Here is a 23,360-nt window from a genome sequence, read left to right as displayed (position 1 = left end):
GGCAGGAACGAAAAATTGCGGTGCGAATATGTGACACAGGCTCGGCATACCGGCGCAAAAAGCATTGGGAATGACATTTGGGCCACCTGAAGATATTCTAGTAATGTCTAATAAGAGAGAAAATACACCTTCAGCAGATATAAAGTTATCATCAAATATTGAAGGTCCAAGTGGCTGGATGTCGCTTTTCAACTGCATCGCGATTGCCTCTGGCTCGGTTGTTCAAGCGCCAAGAACACCGGTGCAGCCGAACTTTTCCATGGTGCGAAATTTGATTTCGGGCTCGCTCCGAAGACTTCTTCTGGCTTACAGCGAATGGTGGCGCCCTTAAAGATAAAATGATTCCCTTAGCACTCAGACCAGTGTGCAGAAAGTTTCTCCAGGAAAGGAAAGGGGTCGGGGATAGATATATATCAGATATCGGAATAAAGTTCATTTATGTCACAAAAAAGCCATTTCATCAACATTATGTTATGGTGTTTCTTCCCTGGACTCTAAATTGTATTTATGTATTAGTGCGATTCTCTCAACACCTTTCAAAACTTTCTCGACTTTTGCCCGATATCTTCATTTAAACTGGCCTATGAGGCATGGGCGCACCTGCGGGCGCAGCTGTGAAACATCCAGCATGAACATGGGTGATCTACGACCACGTCGTATGCTTCAAAGAATTTCACCGCTATGTCGCAATACCCAGCACGTTTGTTACGTAGTAGAGGTGGGTTAAACTAACAGGCTGGCTCAGCCTGGAAATCGAGGACGTTAGTCGGTCCACCTGAGCGTCACTTGGTACATTCGCAAATGTTCATCAATGTAGTCTTTCTTAGGAATACAAGAAGAACACGTGAAGCTTTCTTGAGGGCTACGGGTGACCCTTATAGAACACAAGGTGTTGCAGGCACGCATGGGGAAAGTTCCTCGTTTTGAAGGTTTTGAAGAAATGCGTCCGCTCCATCACGAAATTTCGGGGATCATCACAGAAAGTGTTGGATGTCTCTTAAGTCAACTCATGAAATGCAGTTCCGAGAATCAATACGCCCCATCTTAAATAACCATGCTTGTGTATGAGCAGATCGTTTCATTGTTTGACACAGATGTGATGCTGCCTGTCGAAGAAATCACTTGGTTATGCAGGGCCCATCTAGCCGAACCCAAAACGATTAGAAGTGGCTACGGATGACAGACTTTGTAACTTGATTAATCTTAGGGGCCATGTCTTCAGGAGGATGAAGGAGAGCTGCGTATGTAGGAGCATCGGGTTTTTTCATTGCCAGCAATACCAACGTGACAGACAATCTACTAAAGCTTCAGTGTAAAGCCTTTGTTGCTGATTTCTTTCACGAGTGCTAGTCATTTGTGCCTGAACTTGTTACTTCAAGATCACACGCGACTTTCGTTTGCCAGCTTTCATAGGCGCAAGAGCACTTATTTACCTGCCCTTACAGTGCATCCTATTGATCTATCCTACCAAGAGCAACGTAAAGAACCAAATCAAGAAAATTAGAATAGCGAAGCGCTGGCTTTTATTGTTATCACTTACCTGATGGCTAACAGTTTTCATTGGATTAGTGCACTGCATTTCAGCAATAGCCATCGTTTCTGCAAACATAAACATCGTCTGTATCGTATCGTTCTTTTATGACGGTAATTTTCGCATCGCCTTGTTTATTATGTTTGGCCATTGAAGGGAGAAAATATCAGCGAAAGAAAAGAAAACTGAGTTGGCAATCAAGAAAACATAACACTTTATCACTCTAATTATCTCTAAGTGCAACAGGTGTGACCCGCCGTGGTAGCCTAGCGGCTATGGCACCCGACCGCTGACCTCGAGGTCGCGGGATCGAATCCTGGCCACGGCGGCCCCTTCCGACGGGGGCGAATTGCAAAAGCCCTCTTGTGCTTAAATTTATTTGACCTTAAAGAACCGAAGGTGGCCAAAATTAATCCGAATTCCGCTACAACGGCGTGCCTCACAACCAGATCGTGGTTGTGACACGTAAAACGCTACAACTTTTTCTTAGTTACAATTACAACAGGAGAATCTTTTTTTTAAAGGAAAGGTAACTGAAATAATGAAACCTTGGTGAGAAATAGAGCGAGTCAGTGAAGTGTACAGTTCTAGACTCGGTGAAAGAGGAAAGCAGCTGCACCGTTGATCAGATCAAGGAATTAATAATCAGAGGTGTAATAAAACGAGCTCATCAATCAATAAAATACGAAGCAGCGCACCTGTAACCTGGAACCGGAAAACCTTCGGCTACGCAGAGCAAGTCCACGGGCTGGCCTGGGTCACTCTGTACCCTGCTGCTTCGGTGAACAATGGATGGCATCTGCATCGTCACTGGCTCTGCAACAATCCCCAAAACAGTCGCATAACATCAACAAAGTTCCCGTGCAGCGATGAATGGGTGAAGAACGCTATTTTGGAGCACGCCTGAAGGATGGTCAGAAACAAGAGACGATAGCACGTTGTAAGTTTTAATGCACATTAAAAGCCTCGAAGTTTTAGCTGTATTCTTTTGGTACGTGCACGAGAACTTCGCAATGTTGCTCTACGAAATGTCCACGTCACCTCTCTACACATCATACATATTAAGGCACTGCTCGCTTTCTAGCACGCTTGGCAGAACGTGATGCCCTCGGGTAAAGGCGTAAGGCGTTATTCTTGCCCAGGGCACCCTGACCTTCAGCTCTGCTGCCCAACGTTTCATGAAAGGAATAAAAAATGAGAAACATTGTAGCCAGCGGCAAAGTAATCCGCTATTCGCAATTTGTGACAACTGCCGCCTCCTTTCGCTGGTTCTCGTTAGGCTGAAAAATAAAGGTCGCAAGTGACGACCGCAAGTGACGATCACAAGTGACGCATGTGGAAGAAAAGACAAGTTTTGTAGCTCTCTGAGTATTCCGTGATTGGGGATCAAAAGTGCACGCGAGCGGTCGGACATCTTATGCACCTTCGAGAGGTTTTCAGTAAAGTGGTCTCTCTCTCTCTCTCTCTCTATATATATATATATATATATATATATATATATATATATATATATATTGTTACTGACACGATGTAATAGCAGAAGTTCGCGTCCTTAGGTGGCACCGGCGACTCCTCATCTTTTGTTTAAATAAATATTGGCACAAAATTTCTAACAAAATGTAGGACTAAAGAATCACAAAACAATCAATCAGCAATCTCACAATGTTCTGTGCATGGGTCCAGGGACTCACACAAGGTGAAGATGTATACAGTTGCATATGTAAATACCACATGTGCTTCGTATTGTCCCAGAATGCATAAAGAAGTTCAGTTTCACAGACGATTGCACAGACAGAAAGTACACCTATGCATGACCTACTACATAAACTTTTGACAAACTAACGTGTATAAAATTATGTAATACGTGTATCTTTCAGCGCACACTAAAATTTATTCCAGATCCAAGATACTGGTGTCTTCTAAGAAAACTTCAAAAGTGCCAAGCGCTTTTCTCCGAATCCCCGATGTTGGCCTTGGAGTAAGTATCTAATTTAAGGTGAATGTAGTCGACCTAACAGCATTAAATCTGCCTTCATATTTCGTGTTGCAGGTTCATGTCTTGGGCACTTGAGGAGGAGGTGGTGCACATCTTCGTCTGGGTGGCCACACGAGCACTGCTGACTGCATAAAATGTGCCGCGCATATGCTGCACCAAGTCGCAGGTGGTGCAGTAATGTCTCAAATTTTCTGTTATCTCTATCTTCGCGAATTGTGGTGTCGTCTCCCTTGTGTCCTTGTTCGCTGGAGCTAAATATGCTTTCAATGTCAGTTTACCAACACGCCCAACAAATGGCAATGCTGAAATTTATCTCTAAGCTATGGCGGAATTTACAATTTTACGCATGCGTCTGTAAAACAATACCTCGGAACGTTTGGACTTGATCAAACCTGGTATTTTTGCTGAGACGACCGGACAACTGTCACACAAGCAAGTGGACTTCACCATGTGAAAGAGGAAAGTTCACTCTTTCGTCGCTATTGTGCACCCGATTCGCAGCTGCATCCACTGCTGTGTTTCCAGAAATATTGCAGCGACCTGGCACCAACTGAAATGCTATAACGTGATTCTTCCCACTTGCCTTTGTGAGCTCTTGCAGCATTTCGCATAACAAATATGTATTTAACAAATATTTGTCTATGCTTTTTACTGAGGCGCATTCAGCTTGAGAATCACTTAAAGCCACCCATTTTTACGCATTCTCTACCGACGCTACGAAGTGGAACGCCGATAGCATAGCAAAAATTTCACTGTCGGTGTAAAATCTCACTCGGGATAATATAAATGTTTCGTGTAATGACGAATGTGGCATGTAGAATGCTGATGCAGAGGAATTATTCTGGCACGATCCGTCTGTCTACACATTGGTGCAAATCTGGTATAGTTCTAGTTCTTGCTTTCCCACAAATACATTGTCTAATTATGATGCGAAACACAACATGAAAATATCTAGACCTAATTAAAAGATATAATCGGTAGATAGCTCCATTTTTCCGTTACAGGAAAAGTACAGTACACGTGAAAGCTGTAGAACTTGAGCCACAAGTCATAATACGAACCTAATGAATAACTAAGGTGTTACAAATTACCTGGACAACTAACTTTATTAGCATTTCTCGAAAGCTTTCACAAAGTACAATTCGTAAGATAGCTTTTTTTATTGTATGCCACAAATTACATTGGTTTTCTACTTAATCGATCCCACCGTGCCAGCCGAAGCATTTTTGTAGAAGCAATAAGAAATGTATGGGTAATACGTTAGAGAAAACGCAGATTTGTACCAATCAGCTACTTTCTGCAGATGTTATTTGGGCTACGTGTTTCTTAGTTCTTCTTTTTTCCCATCGTAGTTAAGAATACTGTTACCGCTAGATCACTCAAATGTATTTCTTATATGTAAAATCTCTCTTCCCTGTTACGCATGAAGTGCAATACACTTTCTGATTGCAAGGATGCTGCTGTAGAAACATTCCAGGTACATACAGTAATTTTCTTAAGTAATTATATTTTTTAAACACATTAGGTGAGCCCCCCCCCCCCCATCTCGCCCATAATCCTTATTTCATCAGAGCGTTGCCTCTCCTTTTTTCGTAAAGCAGGCAATAAATTTGAAAAAGAAAAGAACTCCAGAAGTAAAGTGCCCACAAAGGAGAGTAAAGCGAACATATAGAAACTAAGTCCAAGAACGAGGCTCGTTTGTCTTCCAACGAATGTTGAAATAAAGCGTCCGTGTTGCTGTCATGACGACACGCGAGTTGGACACCTGTCTTGACTGATGTTCCGTTGAGGAACGATCTCCGGGTGGCCCACACTCGTATATAGTGTCAAACTAAAACGCGAGAAGCTAATGGAAGGCAGAGGAGGCGAACAAGCAGAATGTCCGCGAGCGAACTACCATACAAAGGGCTGCCAACGCAGGGCGTGTTCTGTCCTCCAACACACATGGCCCGCCACTGCGTTACGACCCATTTTTCTATGTAAATTAGGAGGAGCTTTAAAAGATTGCCTATAGTTGGCGGGGTAGCACTGCTATTGGGTCGTACTGATTGATTTGAGAAACGGAGGACACGCAAATAAAACGAGAATTAGGTGACTTGATTTAACCCCACAAAGCCCCAAACACCAAAAAAAAGTTCAGTAACTATTTTACCTTTTTTTTTTCTGGCCATGGAGACTGCATTCGTACGATAAACACAAATGTGACAATCTAGTTGCACTCACTTCATTGTAGCAAGACTGCTGCAATGGGATACGCTTTATTCAGGTGCTTTGATCAGAATTTTGAACTATCAGGCTGAGCCTAGCAAAGAATATACGTTGAGCTTTATGAAGTTAAAGCGGCGTCAGCGAGCCCTTTGGCTCATGACTCATTTATTGCGGCAGTAGCATTGTAAGTTGAGAAACGGCACCTGCCACAATGGAACCTAAGGGAACGGACGAACCGCTGACGTTCCATTTTCTTCTGTTCATCCTGTCACATGCATTGTTGTTCCAGTTAACTCAACGTGAACCAACAGGCACAAGTTTCCACTCAATGGCAGCATTCTCCGACAGTGATGACCACCATCTTATCTCTTATTGCTTGTTTGTTCCTGGAATAATTTCGTTCACTAATTTAGTGGCGAAGGGTTCGATATCCAGTGAGTTGCTTTTAGAACGTTAGGCCATACAATTTTAAACAATTTTTTGCAGTCGAGCCCAAAAAGTAAGGCTGTCCCATAATGCATCAACGAAAGCGGGATTTGTTGGCCCAATTACGCGGACGTGCATAGCGTAGAACAGTGAATGATTTAGAAACGCAGCGTACGAACTCGCATTCAACGGCGGTCTAATTAAAATAGAAAGCTAATGATAACTCTCACCAAACTGTCTGTTATGAAATATTAAGCGCAGTATTACATTGCTAAATCATGCTTTGATCAGCGATCGTGCTATTTGATGATTCAACTCAGACTGACCCTTTTCTCCGATTCATTCGAGCGTTCGAGCTCGTTTCTGTGCTCTATCCGCCTGCCATGTATTCAAATTTTTTTCAAGCGTTTGTAAGAGGTAAAGCGTTGATAATAACACGAACATAATGGCAAGTTAAAAATCGTAATTAGCGTATAAATAATTACAAAAATAAATGTAGAAAGCAACTAGCGACTCCCCGATTAGCCTCCTTCAAAACGACTTTATTTTTTACCAACAGTTGTACCTTGTTAACATTTCTCCCGAAGCTCGAAATGTTCCATCATGCTTTATAACTCTCTGTATATAGTATTTATACTGCGCGTCTTTCTGTACACAGACGACTTCGTGTGTGCCGCCTCTCGTATCTCGTTAACGAATTCCGCCGAGGTTGTTCAAAATTTATAGCATAACTGATGAGTTGAACAAATAAGGAAGGTGTTTAATTTTACTCTGGCTATGGAGAGAAAAGGATTGATTGGACAAGGTTTTCAGTCCCACTTTATTTTTATTAAGAAAAATTTAAACATGAAGTAGGCACCTTTAGCGGCACTGGTTATGCTCCTCGTCGAAGAGCAAACCAATATTGAAAGCAGAGAAAAACAGTGAACAGCACTGAAGACACTCTAAGAGCCCGAACACCTGACAAGCTCTGAACACAAGTAGTGACACGCTCAGAAGAGAATGAATGGAAAACGCACAGATATACCGCAGTTCCGTAAGTCAATGTTTTGAAATAGTCCGAGAGTACGCACAGAAATTCAGTCTTGCAGACGAGGCGATTCACATAACAACCCATAACTATACCTAGATAACGCAACATATACCGACATACAACCCATTGAAATGTGCACAAGGTACACCTAAACTGCTGTAATTAGACGCATGTTACACATTCTGCTGTTTTTCTGTTATGCTGTGCGTTTATCACGTTGAACCGCTCTGTACTGCCTCGCAAGTTTCAGCGTCGCAATTTTTTTCCAAATTGTACTCAATGTCTTTTTTGTGGTTGTTGTTTCCGAAAGGTCAAGCATTAACTTGATACAAGGCTCACAAAGCTGCGCTGGAAGCCTTGACAAATACGAGGCATGACTGCTGTGCGTAGTGCCCAGATACTGTGTGTAAGCTGATCTGTGCTGGTGTGTCTGCCTCTGCTCTTTCACCTTTTTTTTCCCTCCTTTTCAGGCTAGGGCGTATGGTGTTGCTTTCAGCGGACACTCACTAGCCTGCTTCTGTATTTATTTTTTTGCGTATATGTGAAAGAGAGGCAAACTTTATCGATAAACTTGAGATGTTAGTCTGGAGGATCACCTAGTCGGTTACTCCGGGATCGGTGATAATTAAACTCGCATATCAAAAGATACACAATAATGATATTCGCAAAGTTTCCTGAAGGCCTGCGTAACTCAGAAACACCAGCAGCGCTTTCACAGTGCGCAACGCGCAGGTAATGATTTTGTGCGGGCCGAGACTCTGCCACAGCTTCAAGATCAAGATCACGCTGCAAATAGAGTACACCTTTTGAAAGCTGTCTCTCTGACAAGTAGCGGCAGCGATCACATATTCATATTAGGAGTCGTCAGTAGTGCTTTAAGTTGTGCAGGTTGGCGAGTCGGGCCATTGAAGTTTGCACTTAAAATAGTTCATGTAGGCCACGTTAAGTCTGTTGCGGTGAAGGCACGCTTGATCTCGCCTATTGATGCCTCACAGCATATAAAAGCAAAAAAAGACTTAGAAGTACTAACTGTTGGGCGTGTTGGTAATTCGTACTCAAAGAAGGATGGCGCAAACAAACTGGGACAAAATAGAAAACAGAGACTGCGCTCGTCTGTGTTTTCTATCTTGTCCCTGTTGGTCTGCCCCATCCTTCTTTGAGTGAAAAAAGACGGGCTGATTTGTTAGACGTGTCCCTACTGGTGGCTTGCGTAACACCCCATGAATCACTGCGAACACCAATCGCCTGCGGATCCCAGAGTTGCCGCGTCTTTTCTACTGAAAGTGTACGTGTGGTGTGCTACTAATGATAACAGCCAAAGGACGTCAGAGGACGCAGACAATGTTTCATTTTCTTTGTGCTAGTCCTATTTAGTTTTTATTCTTGCTCCTACACTTTTCGTCAGCGGAGCAGGCGCTGACGAAAAGTGTAGGAGCAAGAAGAAAGTGTAGGAAATGTATTTCGCATCAATAATTAATTGTTGCATGGTGTGCGCTTGTCCGCCATCCGCTTAGGGTTCTTTACTCCATGGTTAGAGCACTGACAATCACGACGCTGAATCTTCACCAAAGCTACACCTTGCTGAATATTTCGTTATTATTTCATTAGGTTACAAATAATTCACGGCCTTAACTACCATTGTTTCAGCTAAGTCACTTCGCACGCTAGCGTGGTTCATGGTTGGAATTGAATTTTCAATTCAATTCATTTTACTGATCCGTATACACGGTGGAACGACTTGTGGGCACAAAAGCTGTCATAGCGGCTCGACTAGCACCAAGGGTCATTTACATGGTGGCCGACACGTACTATTAGAGCAGCTGAAACTTAGAAATATTGAACGAGAAGTACTTACACGAAGGAATGTACGTTAACACGTGTCGGAAAAAACATTTTGAATATGTGTTCCCAATGGATTTAGCATGAATACCGGAGTGAATTTCTTTCCCTCGTTAGTCATAAAAACATACATTCATCATTCACATTACAACTATACAGCTGGACGTTCAATGAGTCGTCCGATCCCGACCTCCAGAATGCGATATTCCGCTTCAGAAGAGGGAGACATTTCGAGCGATTACTGCAGCCCTAACTAGCTTTTACCAGAGAAATTTAGCGCACCGTGCTTAAATAAACAGGCAGGGAGAATAAGGAAAGAGTCTAGGCCGTCGCCGATATCGCGCACTTACCCCTGAGGAGCAGGCGTACGAAGTTTGAGCTCGTCTTCTTCCTCCGGGTGAGCGTGTTCTCTGTGTGGCACCGGTAGCGCAGCAGTTCCTCGGCGTCGCGCGTCTCACGGATGTAGAGCTGCCCATCGGTCGTCACTATGTAGTCATCTGTGCAAAAGTAATCAGGTATCGCTTACTAGCAGAACATGATGTATTTTTTCCCCTCCCACTATCGTTTGTTTACGTATTGTTCGCGATAGATATAGATACAAATATGCCACTTCGCTCTCATTGTTTCGTGGCAATGCTGTAACGCTGAGTAACAGCAATACGCTGTTTAGCTCATTTTTGTAAATATCAGCTAGGGCTGTCGGTTAACGCATTATTTCAATATTTGTTGTGCTCCGTCACCTGCCCGTGGTTCCTTGGCCCCGTCAAGTGGTTTGATGTAGCTTTCTTATCATTACTTGTTGTAAAATTAAATAAAATAAGATTCTTACGAGAAAAAAGAAATATCCTAAATAGTAACCAGTGTGCATTCATAAATGCTTTTCTTATCATGAAGTAGTTAGAACTTTTACTACAGTGACAGAAGTGTCTGTAGCCCAATTTGTTTAACAAAACACAAGTGATGATCGACAAAGCCATACAATCGTGCCTCTTTTTTTATCTTTTCTCCATGTTATAATACTGAACTGTTTCGTTTTCGCTCACGTTTTCCTTGACAACGAAACTGTTAGCCTCTAGTTGGTCCGTATTTTACACGGCGCGTCCTCAGGAAAAAAAAAAGAAAAAATCTTTCAGCGATTGAAGCGAAAAATTCATACATTCTTTGGTATCGCGCAATACTTCACTTCAGATCATCTTTCGCATTTCTTTATTATTTGTAATGGAACTTGAAGCAAAGCAAATTTTCCGCATATCCTTATTTCCGCAAGAACAATAGAATTTTTTTCAAGGGTTTATCCCAATATTTCTGGGAGCGGACATAGATTTATATGTTTGAATATATGTATTTTTGCACATGATTTCCTGAGATCTTTCTAGCGATCGTTTTAGTTACTGCTACGTTGTGAGTATGGTACATGTGTGAGTACTGGTAAGACACAGCAGTTATCCACTTTTCTCTTGATAAATAATGGCAACCTGCTGTTCATGATCGGAGAATGCCTGCCAAATGCATCCTAGCCCGTTCTTATTCTTCTGATTATTTCAGTCTCACGATCCGGATCCGCGGACACTACCTGTCCTAAGTAGATGTGTCCCCTTACTACTTCCAGTGCCTCGTTACCTATCGTAAACTGCTGTTCTCTTCCGAGACTGTTAAACATTACTTTAGTTTTCTGCAGATTAATTTTTAGATCCACTCTTCTGCTTTGCCTCTCCAGGTCAGTGAGCATGCATTGCAATTGGTCCCCTGAATTACTAAGCAAAGTAACATCATCAGCGAATCGCAAGTTACTAAGGTATTCTCGATTAACTTTTATCCCCAATTCTTCCCAATTCAGGTCTCTGAATACCTCCTGTAAACACGCTCTGAATAGCATTTGGAGAGATCGTATCTCCTTGCCTGACGCCTTTCTTTATTGGGATTTTGTTGCTTTTTTTATGGAGGACTACGGTGGCTGTGGAGCCTCTATAGATATCTTTCAGTATTTTTACATACGGCTCGTCTACACCCTGATTCCGTAATACCTCCATGACTGCTGACGTTTCGACTGAATCAAACGCTTTCTCGTAATCAATGACAGCTATATATAAGGGTTGGTTATATTCAGCACATCTTTCTATCACCTGATTGATAGTGTGAATATGGTCTATTGTTGAGTAGCCTTTACGGAATCCTGCCTGGTCCTTTGGTTGACAGAAGTCTAAGGTGTTCCTGATTCTATTTGCGATTATCTTAGTAAATACTTTGTAGGCAACGGACAGTAAACTGATCGGTCTATAATTTTTCACGTCTTTGGCGTCCCCTTCTTATGGATTAGGATTATGTTAGCGTTCTTCCAATGTTCCGGTACACTCGAACTCATGAGGCATTCCGTATACAGGGTGGCCAGTTTTTCGACAACAATCTGCCCACCGTCCTTCAACAATTCTGCAGTTACCTGATCCTCCCCAGCTGCATTCCCTCTTTGAATAGCTCCCAAGGCGTTCTTTACTTCTTCCGGCGTTATTTGTGGGGTTTCAAATTCCTCTAGCCTGTACTCTCTGCGATTATAGTCGTGGGTGCCACTGGTACTGTATAAATATCTATAGAACTCCTCAGCCACTTGAACTATCTCATCCATATTAGTAATGTTATCACCGGCTTTGTCTCAACGCATACATCTGATTCTTGCCTATTCCTAGTTTCTTCCTCATTGCTTTTAGGCTTCCTCCGTTGCTGAGAGCATGTTCGATTCTAGCCATATTATACTTACTTATGTCAGCTGTCTTACGCTTGCTGATTAACTTGAAAAGTTCTGCCAGTTCTATTCTAGCTGTAGGGTTAGAGGCTTTCATGCATTGGCGTTTCTTGATCAGATCTTTCGTCTCCTGCGATAGCTTACTGACATCCTGTCTAACGGAGTTATCCCCGACTTTTATTGCACACTCGTTATTGATTCCCATAAGATTGTCGTTCATATCTTCAACACTAAGGTCCTCTTCCTGAGTTAAGGCCGAATACCAGTTCTGTACCTTGATCCGGATTCCTCTATGTTCCCTCTTACAGCTAACTCATTGATCGGCTTCTTATGCACCAGACTGAAGTCTAGGCTAATTCGAGTTCTTACCATCCTATGGTCACTGCAGCGCACCTTGCCTAGCACATCCACATCTTGTATAATGCCAGGGTTGGCACAGAATATAAAGTCTATTTCATTGCTGGTTTCACCATTCGGGCTCCTCCACGTCCATTTCCAGCTATCCCGCTTGCGGAAGAAAGTAAAGTATTCATTATACGCGTATTATTCTGTTCTGCAGACTCTACTAATAACTCTCCCCTGCTGTTCCTAGAGCCTGTGCCATATTCCCCCACTGACTTGTCTCCAGCCTGCTTCTTGCCTACCGTGGCATTGAAGTCGCCCGTCAGTGTAGTGCATTTTGTTTTGTCTTTACCCATCGCCGATTTCACGTCTTCACAGAAGTTTTCGACTTCCCAGTCATCATGAGTGGATGTAGGGGCGTAGACCTGTACGACCTTCAATTTGTACCTTTCAATAAGTTTCACTACAAGACCTGCCACCCTCTCGTTAATGCTATAGAATTCCTGTATGCTACCAGCTATACTCTTATTAATCAGGAATCCGACAGCTAGTTCTCGTCTCTCCGCTAAGCCCCGGTAGCAAACGACGTCCCCGATTTTTAGCACTGTATATGCTTCTTTTTTCCTCCTAACTTCACTGAGCCCTATTATATCCCATTTACTGCCCTCTAATTCCTCCAATACCACTGCTAGACTCGCCTCACTAGATAAGGTTCTAGCGTTAAACGTTGCCAGGTTCAGATTCCAGTGGCTGCCTGTCCGGGCTTTCTTCACGCATTGGTAAACACCCTTACCGTTAGGTCCTTACGAAAATTTGTAGAGGCCAGCAACGGAGCCCTAACTAGGCGTACGATGACAAAAGGCGTAGTTGAAAACTGTGCAACCATTCTGACAGCCTTGGGAGCACAGAAATATCCGACAAGAGAATTGCACTGGAGAGATATGAAATTCTCCTGCCGGATATTTCTGTGCACCCAAGGCTGTCAGGATGATTACATAGTTCCCAACTACATCTGTGTCATCGCACGTCTAGTTAGACCTCCATTGTCGTCTTCTAGAAATTTTTGTAAGGTCCTAACGGTAAGGGTGTTATCAGTGCGACAACGAAACACCCTTAAGGTATAAATATTTTTACGGTGTAGGTGTTTAATTTAATTATGGGGTTTTACGTGCCAAAAGAACTTTCTGATTATGAGGCACGCCGTAATGGGGGACTCGGAATATTTCGACCACCTGGGGTTCTTTAACGTGCACCTAAATCTAAGTACACGGATGTTTTCGCATTTCGTCCCCATTGAAATGCGGTCGCCGTGGCCGAGATTCGATCCCGCGACCTTGTGCTTAGCAGCCTGACACCATAGCTACTAAGCAACCACGGCGGGTCAGTGTAGGTGTTTAACTGGGCGCCTACGCTGCGTATTTCCTTTGAAGATATTTTGTCCATGGTTGCAGTGCAGCATGAAACGATATTTTGCACATCTTATTGTGTGGAGAGAAGCATTTTGGCCTTGAAATGTAGCGTGTGCGCTACGAGATCAGTGAGTGCCCCATCCTTAGCTGTTCCTAAGCGCCCTTCCATTACGTGGATACCGCACTACGCAGAAATAACTTTGCTTCACGAGTGAACTTTGGCACTTTGGTACTTTGATTCTCGGCAACAATCATGTGTGACATGGTGGTCGCTATACGCAGGACGTCATAAGACAGTGTTGCAGACATTACAGTGCGGGCTTTAGCCTGGCGTTGTTTGCTTGAAGGAAGGTAGCGCCCATCATTTCCTTGAAGAAAACTGCCTAAAATGCTTGGCCTTTCAAATAATCGGAACTTTTTTCTCATTACCATCATGCACGTGGTCACGTGCATGATGGTATGGCACGTGCATGATGAGCATTTCGCTCATCAATACTGCGTTGTTAGTGTTAAGATGAATAAAAATAAACCTGTGTGAGACTACATGGCGATCAGGCCAACGCAATGTCAATCAGAGTGGCGTGCATTGTTTAGTTGAAATGTGTACGTCTTTTGTATTTCATGTACAATAGAAAGAAAGGGTGGTAATCTATGACACCAGCGGTGAAGTATAGAGTACTCATTAATAAGCTACTTTTAGTTCATTCTACAGGAATACAAGCACGTTTATAAAAACTGCAAAAATAGGAGAAAGATGAGTTGCCCAACAGGTGTGCCCTCTACAAAGTAAGTAGGCGGAAGGCCACTCCAACACGTGCAAAAAAGAAAGCACCAAGGAATTGCAAGAACAGATACTTTCTTTTGCGCTTCCTTCAAGTATCGTAGGAACGTTCAACGTTCTGCACGTTTCGTACGAAAATGTGGCATTGTAAACACATGTTTGTTACAAACTCATCAAGTGCTTCTTTTATTGTTTTGATACACGGTTCTATGTCGCTAATATTTTTCTGTAATTTTACGCTGCGCACCTGGTTGGTGTATTTTTCTCTCTATCTTTGTATTGTCACGAGATTTCCCCTTTTATGTGCATACTTGGTCCCATGTCCCCCCTTACTCAATGCCCCATGTAGGGGCCTTGTATTATACCTCACAAATAAATATTTAAATATACAATTATATTATGAGTTCACTGCAGTTAGCGCGTTTCATTGTCCAACAGTCGACTCAAACCACTCACATCGAAGCGCCGCGGCACTGACAACGGTTCGCACACATCAACGCAGTGACAGTGCTTCCACCTGCAGCTCAATATCGCTTCCCATACTGTGCCTAGCGGGCAGCGACTTCGTTCGTGACCGACGAATGCAATGGCCGCAAAATAAGGTGGACTTTTTCCCCTTACCGTGAGTATCTGAATGCAAAGATCGAAGCGTGGTACACCGGCGCCCAAAACAAAGAGAGAGAGAGAGAGAGAGAGAGAGAGAGAGAGAGAGAGAGAGAGAAAGAGAAATATGAGAAGAAAAGCAAGAAGGAAAGAGTCTTTTGAGATATTCTGGACAAACCACGAACGAAGAAACTGTAAAAAATGCACTCGTGACGAACTGCTGAGCAAGTTTGTTGCATTCATCGATCCTGGCCTTTTATCAGTGCTTAAACAAATAAATGCAACCAGAAAAATAAAAAGGAAGATTGAGAACGTACAGACAGATGCGGGCAGATACGCCGCAATAAACTTCGGTCGATACTTCGTTCACTCCAATGGAGTGCTAGGTTCCTGTCCGTTAACGAAGCTAAAAGAAAAAAATCACATACCCTCAGCACCTATACACCAAAAATCACTCTCGGCGGTGAAGTATTGCCGTCATCAGCCCAGTGTCATCAGTGTCGTCTTGCTTCCATAGCTTTTTTTACTATCGCAGGTATTTTGAGCGAAAACGTAAACAAGATTGGAGAAAGCGCACCTAATGGAGTAGCCACTAATCGTTACTTTTTTGTGCACTCAGTGGCTGTGGCGTGCAGTTCGTGGTTATGGCATGCCTGAATTTCACCCCGGATGTTGATGCCAGAAGGGGTTTACTTTAAGCGGTCGATGGGCCTCTCGTACTCTCAGGCTATTATTATACACTAAGAGTAACACGCTATTGGTAATATAGTGAAATAATGTATGTCACAAGGTCTTTTCTTTACTACATCCTAGGGGGGCAAAATTAAATGCATTCGGATAGTGAAATGAGCGTGTTTAGGGGCGCAAGTTCCTTAATTTCCTGGAGGACGCGGAATAACGTAATTTGTAGCATGCTCTAAAATAAAGAAAAGCGTCTATCAACTTCGACTGTGCCCATTCCCTAAACAGGGTGTTTGTGTTTGTTTGAACTGCACCAATTTTTTAAAGGTTGCCTATGGCAGATAGCACAATTTTAACCCTTGATCGAAATTACTGGATGAGGCGGCCATTACGTTTAGGAGAAATCAATATGCTTATCTGAATATTTAGCACAATTACGCTAATTAACTTTCTAATTATTTGCTTTACACCATATATTTCTATCTACGAATCACAGCAACTGAGTTCGCGCTGCGTATCCACTTAAAATGCATTCTAGGGACGGCACCATTTCCGAGATATTAGTTTTCAAAGTGTGTGCCGAAATGCATTGGCATTCCAGTTACTTCTTAAAGAAACCGCTGTCCAAAAGTAAATGGAACATCAATGCATTTCGATGGACCCTTTGAAAGTTAATATCCCGGAAGTGCCAATGTCAAGACAATTCGTTTTATGTAGCGGCTATAATTCATAGATGAAAATATGCCGCGTAAAGTTATTAATTAAAACGGTAATTGGCCTAATCACATTAATTATTCAACTAAACGTTTTGATTTCTCGTAGAAGTAATGACGACCTCATCGAATAATTTAGATCAAGGGTTAGGATTGTGCTGTCGGCCATAGGCAATCTAAAAAAATTGGTGCAGCGAAAGAAAAAAAAAAACACCCTCTGTGCTGTGACAGTATGCAAGTTTACGAATGCGGACACAATATATTCTTTAACACACCATGAGATTAGCTCTATTCTTACATGATTTATCAAATCGCACCACCTTCGTCGTTGATTTATGCAAGTAAACAACGTTTGAGGATTCAAAAAACGATTTCTTCAATTGCATTAACCGTCTTGTGGGGGTAAAGGCGAGTAGGGAAATGAGAGAGAATGTTTCTTGCTGGACGTAGCACTGAATAATCACGTATTTCGGGCGCAGTGCTACGTACTCCCGCACCTCACACCTCCTTTCTTGGGCTGCTAAGCACGAGGTGGCGGGATCGAATCCCGACCATGGCCGCCGCATTTCAATAGGGGCGAAATGGGAGAACACCCGTGTACTTAGATGTAGGTGCACGTCAAAGAACCCGAGGTGGTCCAAATTTCCGGATTCCCCCACCACAGCATGCCTCACAATAAGATGGCGTTTTTTGCACGTAAAACCCCACAGTTTAATTTTTTTCACACCTCTCTTCATTTACTCCACAACAGTTGAAATAATACGCAAGATTGCGCATTCCTATAAGTGTTTATCGCTTGATCTAGGCGCATACATTTTCTGTTTAGAAGTGTTCTGGCTACGTTGCGCACTGTACCGGCTCAACGCTTTGTCCAAGATGAAGATTTTAATCTATCTATGTAGATAGGTGACAGGTTATGTTTTTGTGCCACCCGCCGTGGTTGCTCAGTGGCTATGGTGTTGGGCTGCTGAGCACGAGGTCGCGGGATCGAATCCCGGCCACGGCGGCCGCATTTCGATGGGGGCGAAATGTGAAAACACCCGTGTGCTTAGATTTAGGTGCACGTTAAAGAACCCCAGGTGGTCAAAATTTCCGGAGTCCTCCACTACGGCGTGCCTCATAATCAGAAAGTGGTTTTGGCACGTAAAACCCCAAATATTATTATTATTATGTTTTTGTGCTCTACGAAGACATGACTATCCCATTGTTTGAAGTAGGTGAGCCGTATAACCAAACGCGCGTGCAGCTCCAGAACATATGCTGTCAGCAGTGATGACTTTCTGGTGTCTCAGTACAGAAATTTCTAAAATTAAACGTCGCTTAAATGCGTTATACAGACTGAGCGTTGCCTCATTTCCGATACTGACGCCATCCATTCGCCGCAGCGACCTCATGTGTAACCCAACGGTGGCTTTGACCTTTAGAAGCACGGTTCTCTGTATCCATGCCTCGAAAAGCTCAAACATCTACGGCCGGAGAAAATGACGCCAACGATAAAAAACCCCAGTGAGCGCCGGTTTGACCTTCAACATCGCAACAACTACGCTGGGATATTTACAAACATCGCTTCTAGCGGTTCGATGCCATCTTGTTTGCAATGCGAACGAACGCCTTCCAGGCGCCTCTGACTTTTGCCTCGAAGCCCCGTTTATCAACGCTGTGCTGCTGCTTCCATCCTCTGCGCTTCCTCTCCGACCGTTTCCTTTTTCTTCGATCTATATGCAAGAGCGCTGTTGCGCACCAGAGCCTCTTAGAGCCTGAAGCACATTTCTGGGGGGTTGCTTCTTTGCTTTAAGTTCCATGCGGAAAAGGCTATAGAAGAACGTCATGAAGGCAATAAGTGACTTGCCGCTTTCCACTAAGCAGCAAAAGAAAGACATATGAAAAAGTAGTTCTCCCACAGACATGCGCAAATAGCGAAGTATACCGTACGCTTCCTGGCTATTGTAAAGCGAACGCAGGGAGTGCTGTGTGAAAGAAAACATAAATATCAGGAGCAATTGACGACTGCCTCCAAGCACGAGCAGCGGAGACAAGAAAAGCTGAACCTCGCATTCGCGAGGCATTCGAGAATGAATGCGCCATTTAGGTTCTGGGACAGCCATAATCGACGCACGTTCTTCGGAGAATAGCGTTTCGCCTTCTTTTAGCAAGCGATCGGGAAGCGGAAAAATACGGGAAGCAGTTATAGAGTATCTCTTGCTTGTATTCTGACACTGCGTCTTGAGGCCATATTCTCCGATCTGCTTTACACGGCAACTATCTTTACCTGTTCCTCTCTGTTTGTCTTTTCGCGAGAAAGAAGAAGAACAAAAAATGGGGATGAATGAAGAGCAGTACGATGTGTCGTGGCCGAGTAGATCTTTCATAAGCTGCTTTGCGCATTGAGTTCTTTGTTTACAGGTGACACGGGACTTTGTGACAAATTGTGACTGTACACTCTGCGACGTAGGATTGGACGGTGACACTGGGTAACACTAGGAACGCCTTCGCAGACTGCGTGACAGTTCCCACAGAAACAGTTCTGTATCACGTGTATGTGTGCGTGGGGGAGGGGGGGGGGTAATTTTTATCTCTCTCACCTATCGGATACCTTTGCCCCTCCCCCGGTACAGGGCAGGCAGCCGGAGATAATCTGTGGTTAACATCCTTAGCATTGCTTTGCCTTTCTCTCTCTCTCTCTCTCGTTTTCAGGTGGTTTCGTGGTATCAAGCATTTTATGCGCTTACAGCTAGCTGGCACGTCAAGAAAAGGACACTTGGAGACAGCTGGTCAACAAGCGTGCACGGCTGTTTTAAATAAGTATTATTTGTATAAGTGCTTTCTGCACAGAGTTCGAACGTATTATATGCAACCAGAGAAGAGCAATAAGTACTCCGCATGCAGCTATGCGTATGTAGCGACGATATGAAGAAAAATTATTATTACAAGCTTCCTGGATATTATTGCTTCAAGAAAACTTTTTTTTTTCTGAAGGCTTCAGGTGAAAATGTTGCGTGAACTCAAATTATTTAACGTGCACATGCTACTTGCTTGTGCGCAGACAAAATCATTTTGGGGAAGAGAAACAGCTTATAATAAAGATGGACAAACGAGATTGGAAATTACAGAGCAGTTAAATGTGCTTGCCACGTGTGTGCACTCCGTGTTACCGTTCGTGGAATCACTAGCATGCGTTGCAAAATAAGATGGACGTTTATTAGGCGGCGCTTTTAAGAAACGAAATATGTTCCAGAGCAGAAGAGCCTTTTTTTTCTTAGCTTACCAAAGAAGAAACATCCTGAAGGCATCCGCCTGCATAGCACACTTATATCATTTGCTTTGAGCATTGTTTCTTTTAAATGCGTTCCCTTTTAAGAGCAGTCCCAATGACGTATTATTCTGCACTCTACTTGGAAAAAAAGAGCTTTGAAAAAAAGAACTCTACTTGGAAAAATGCACAGAGCTTTGTGGTGTCGGGTATGGGAATTTCGAAAGCACCGATTGACACTTGGTGAAGGAGTCAAATTACCGACGTTGAATGGGTCATCCGAAATCTTACGAGTGCTGTTACGAGGGGCACCTACATTAATGCCAAATTTTTCCATCTCCCATTGCTCTTTCCTGAGGGCCCGTGCTTTTGACGTTATCTTAAGCCTTCGAAAATAAGCTACCAAGTGAATCTATTGAATTTTTCTCTCCCTGTTGCAAGCATGACGACTTCTTGTGGCGTTACAAGCGCCAACGATTGCAGGTGGTTCCTTTCACTGGACTTCATTTTATAGCAACCACTCCACTGCGTCGAGCGCCCAACGTGTGTAATAAAGTCGCAACATTGTCACTAGATTTGGTGGCGAAGTGCAAGTGGCACATTCAGAACTTAGTAGCGCTACTTCGACTCTGATGCGCAGATGAAAATTTACGTTTGACTGAGAGTGAAAACAAGCTCACGTACGGAACCATTTCAAAAAGGTCATCGGTTGCCCCGGGGTTACAATGCTACTGACCTCCATGCGTGTTCCTTGTGATGACGTACCCGTCGACTCGCTGCCATGACGTCACGAACACGTGGTCCCCCAGATGGCTGGGGATGGGGCACTGAAGCAATACCGGATTGCCGGAGACCACGTGCTTGTCCGAGAACCGCATGTCGTAGTTGGTGTCAAGAACTGCGAGTGAAAAAAATTAAAGAATGCGATAGTTAGGTATTTACATTGCATAATTAGCGAATAGCGGCACAGTGAAATATAAACAATTCTGTACTCATGTTTTGCGCTTAGAGGTTATGCGTTGAAGCATGACTACGTGAGCAAAAAGCGCATTACTTGTTGCTGAAGCATATTTGGCATAAATATCAGCATAAAAATGATAACTTTAGATGTTATGAATACGTTTCGAGACGTTGCATTCTTAGGCTGTACTTGTATGACAAAGAGGTTTGTGAAATAGGCAGTTCTAGCCTTACCACTAAAAATTCTGAATGTAGTGAGCCTTTATCTGCCTATATTCCATAATCTATGATATTGTGCGCACCTTACTTAGGCGAATAATTCGCTCACTTTTTCTATATTTATTCTGCCAAAACATTTATAATGGGCATTCAAAAACCAATAAACGTACCGGTAAACTCATATCCTAGTCATATTTTCTCAGCATAGTTTTAAGCGTATTTTGAGCAGAAGTGTTTCGAGTAGTTTGGCAAGTAGTATGAGAAATCTCACAGAAAGTCAAAAATAATACGCCAGAATTCAATGAAAACCAGCAAATATCAACGTAACGCAGTAAAATTGAGCCACCCATAAAGATCTGTTAGGTGGTGCCGTTGAGGGTAGATATAACATTTAGGAGTAGATAACTGCCGGATGTGTCAAGAGCTGTGTTCTCACAAAAGTACGTAACAATAATTAACGCATTATATGTTTTCCCCGCATTCCGTGCACGCCACAAGATGCGTCGCTCTTTCGTAAAGTTTTAATATCTCAATATATTGCAAGTTTTCACACGTACATATGCCGCAGGCAGCGCTTGTGCGATTCGTAAACTACATCGCAAGCGAAATTCTCAAAAAGAGTCATCTTCATCCCGGTGCCTACAACGAAGCGACCGCCGGGCGTCGTTTTTAGAATTTAGCCCTCAAGGTTGTCTACGCATAAGGGAGGCATTGAAAACGCAAGCAGAGATTGCCACCATGCAGTGCACGTGATGCTGTGGCACGGCTAACACTGAAAGCACGTTTACTCGAAAGAATGGGAAGAAATGATGCCAAATGCAGACAGTTCTTTAGAATTCAGTTAACGTATTGATTGCAACTAATTTAGAAAAAGAACATTCTCACAGAAACTACTGTTTTCTCTTGCTCTCTACGTTGTAAGGGCTTAACAACAAATTGGCTGTAGTCAGCTAGAGAGAATTCAGGAGGTGATATATCCACTGCCTACCTTAGCATTTTATTCGTAAACAACTAAAGTTCGTTCGCTTATGTCAAGACGACTAAAAAAAATGGCTGTGGCTTAGCTAAGGTTAAGCCCAGGATGCGAAGCATACTAGCCTTTATTTTAGTTGTTGAACCACTGTTTAGCCTGGTGAACTGCTGTTGCTTGGCTATATTTGGTTCGGCTAGACGAAGAAACAACTCATGCGTTACTCTGCTTCGCCATCAAGAGTGGAACGCGACAGCGTTCCCGTCGACCCGCCAAGGGGTGTAAGACAATGGGCTACGGCGCAGCGACTACGCGCCCCGCATTGGACGCGGTGAGCGTCGAGCAACGCAGCGTTCGGCGCGGCAACGAAATGTGCGCCTGAGCAAGCGACGCACGCCTGAGCCTTAGAAACAGTTCGTTTCTAAGGCAACACCGCATTCACTAGAGGCGCTTTTGTACAGCTTCGAAGCATCGTACTCGTGGCTCAGTGGTAGCGTCTCCGTCTCACACTCCGGAGACCCTGGTTCGATTCCCACCCAGCCCATCTTGCAAGAGTTGAGCCAAAGCCACCTAGAAACAAGCGCAGCTGCTTATATACCGCCGCGATGCCGCGAGCGAAGGCGCGAGTTGGAGCCCCGTTTCTCCTCTGTCGTGACGTCACGGTGTCACGTGGTCAGCCTTGAAGGCGACACCGCCGCGCCTGAGGAGCTGGGTTGAGCTCTAGTAATATGCTTCGCATAAAAAATGTGCGATATACGTAACACCTTTTACTGCGCTCCAGAGCGTCAGGCTCCAGTCACGCAGGAGCGAAGCGCACCGTATACGTGGTGCCGCGGAAATCTCGCCCACGAGACACTTCCAAATCGTGTATCACGAGAATGTTGCTTTGAAACATGCGTAAGTAGTACAGATGTACGCATGCTTGGCAACACGAAGCTCTGCAAAATTCCAAATGCGTTGTTCAAAAATGCACCGTTTTTCCCACAATAGAGGCCCACACAAGCACTGGAGTGGTCCTAATTATAGCGACAACGACTTGCGCCTTTCAGTGGACGGATTAGTTGTTGATGCTAAAGAGGAGATTATGTAGGTTTTAGTCGCACATGGATGAATGAACACATTGCTTTTTATCCTGTTGGCGAAATAAGGGCGCTAGAAGGGCACCACGTGATATCAGTATCCATTAATTGTAGACATAATTCTAGCAAAGTGAGGAGAGTAAAAAAAATTGTGTCGATAATGGGGGAAAACACGTGCAGGGGCTAAGGAACATTGTGGCCGAGAGATTGTTGCTAGGAGATTCCAACTTCGGAATATCATCCCACGAATACCCATCTGCCGAATCGTCACCTAATGCAAATCCGAGCACCTAAGAGTATTTATAAAGCCCGAAAAAGGTTAAGGCACACATGAAAAAGAAGACCTAGGAACTAGAGCATGAGTAATTTTTCTGTACCTGCTATATTAGGCAAAATGGGAGGGGCGCCTCCAACACAGAATAAGAAGCACAAAACACCTACAGTGCATGAAATACTAACCTTGTGCAAAGCGTGTCAATTGAGTTAACTGCTTTCCCATAGAACGCATGTTTTTTTTTTCGTCAATGTGATTATAGAGAGCATGTGACATACAAGAAAAAATAACCATGCGTACACTCCGAGA

At 43.5% G+C, this 23,360-nt stretch overlaps 1 protein-coding gene across 2 annotated transcripts in view; it reads right to left on the bottom strand.

Moving 5' to 3' along the window:
• LOC142579400 (cell adhesion molecule Dscam1-like) overlaps positions 1 to 23,360 on the bottom strand; it is a 288,431-nt gene that overhangs the window by 65,691 nt on the left and 199,380 nt on the right. For both annotated transcript variants that reach the window (XM_075689539.1, XM_075689540.1), the window contains exons 3-5: positions 20,286 to 20,447; positions 9,384 to 9,530; positions 2,230 to 2,347 (exon numbers count right to left, since the gene is read on the bottom strand). In XM_075689539.1, the coding sequence (XP_075545654.1) occupies positions 2,230 to 2,347; positions 9,384 to 9,530; positions 20,286 to 20,447 (427 nt within the window). The remainder of the gene's footprint in view (positions 1 to 2,229; positions 2,348 to 9,383; positions 9,531 to 20,285; positions 20,448 to 23,360) is intronic.

The sequence above is a fragment of the Dermacentor variabilis genome, chromosome 4 (genome assembly GCF_050947875.1).
Source record: "Dermacentor variabilis isolate Ectoservices chromosome 4, ASM5094787v1, whole genome shotgun sequence".
NCBI lineage: Eukaryota > Metazoa > Arthropoda > Arachnida > Ixodida > Ixodidae > Dermacentor > Dermacentor variabilis.
The sequence above is the reverse complement of the archived record's forward strand: the minus strand, read 5'-3'. Positions and strand labels throughout refer to the sequence as shown.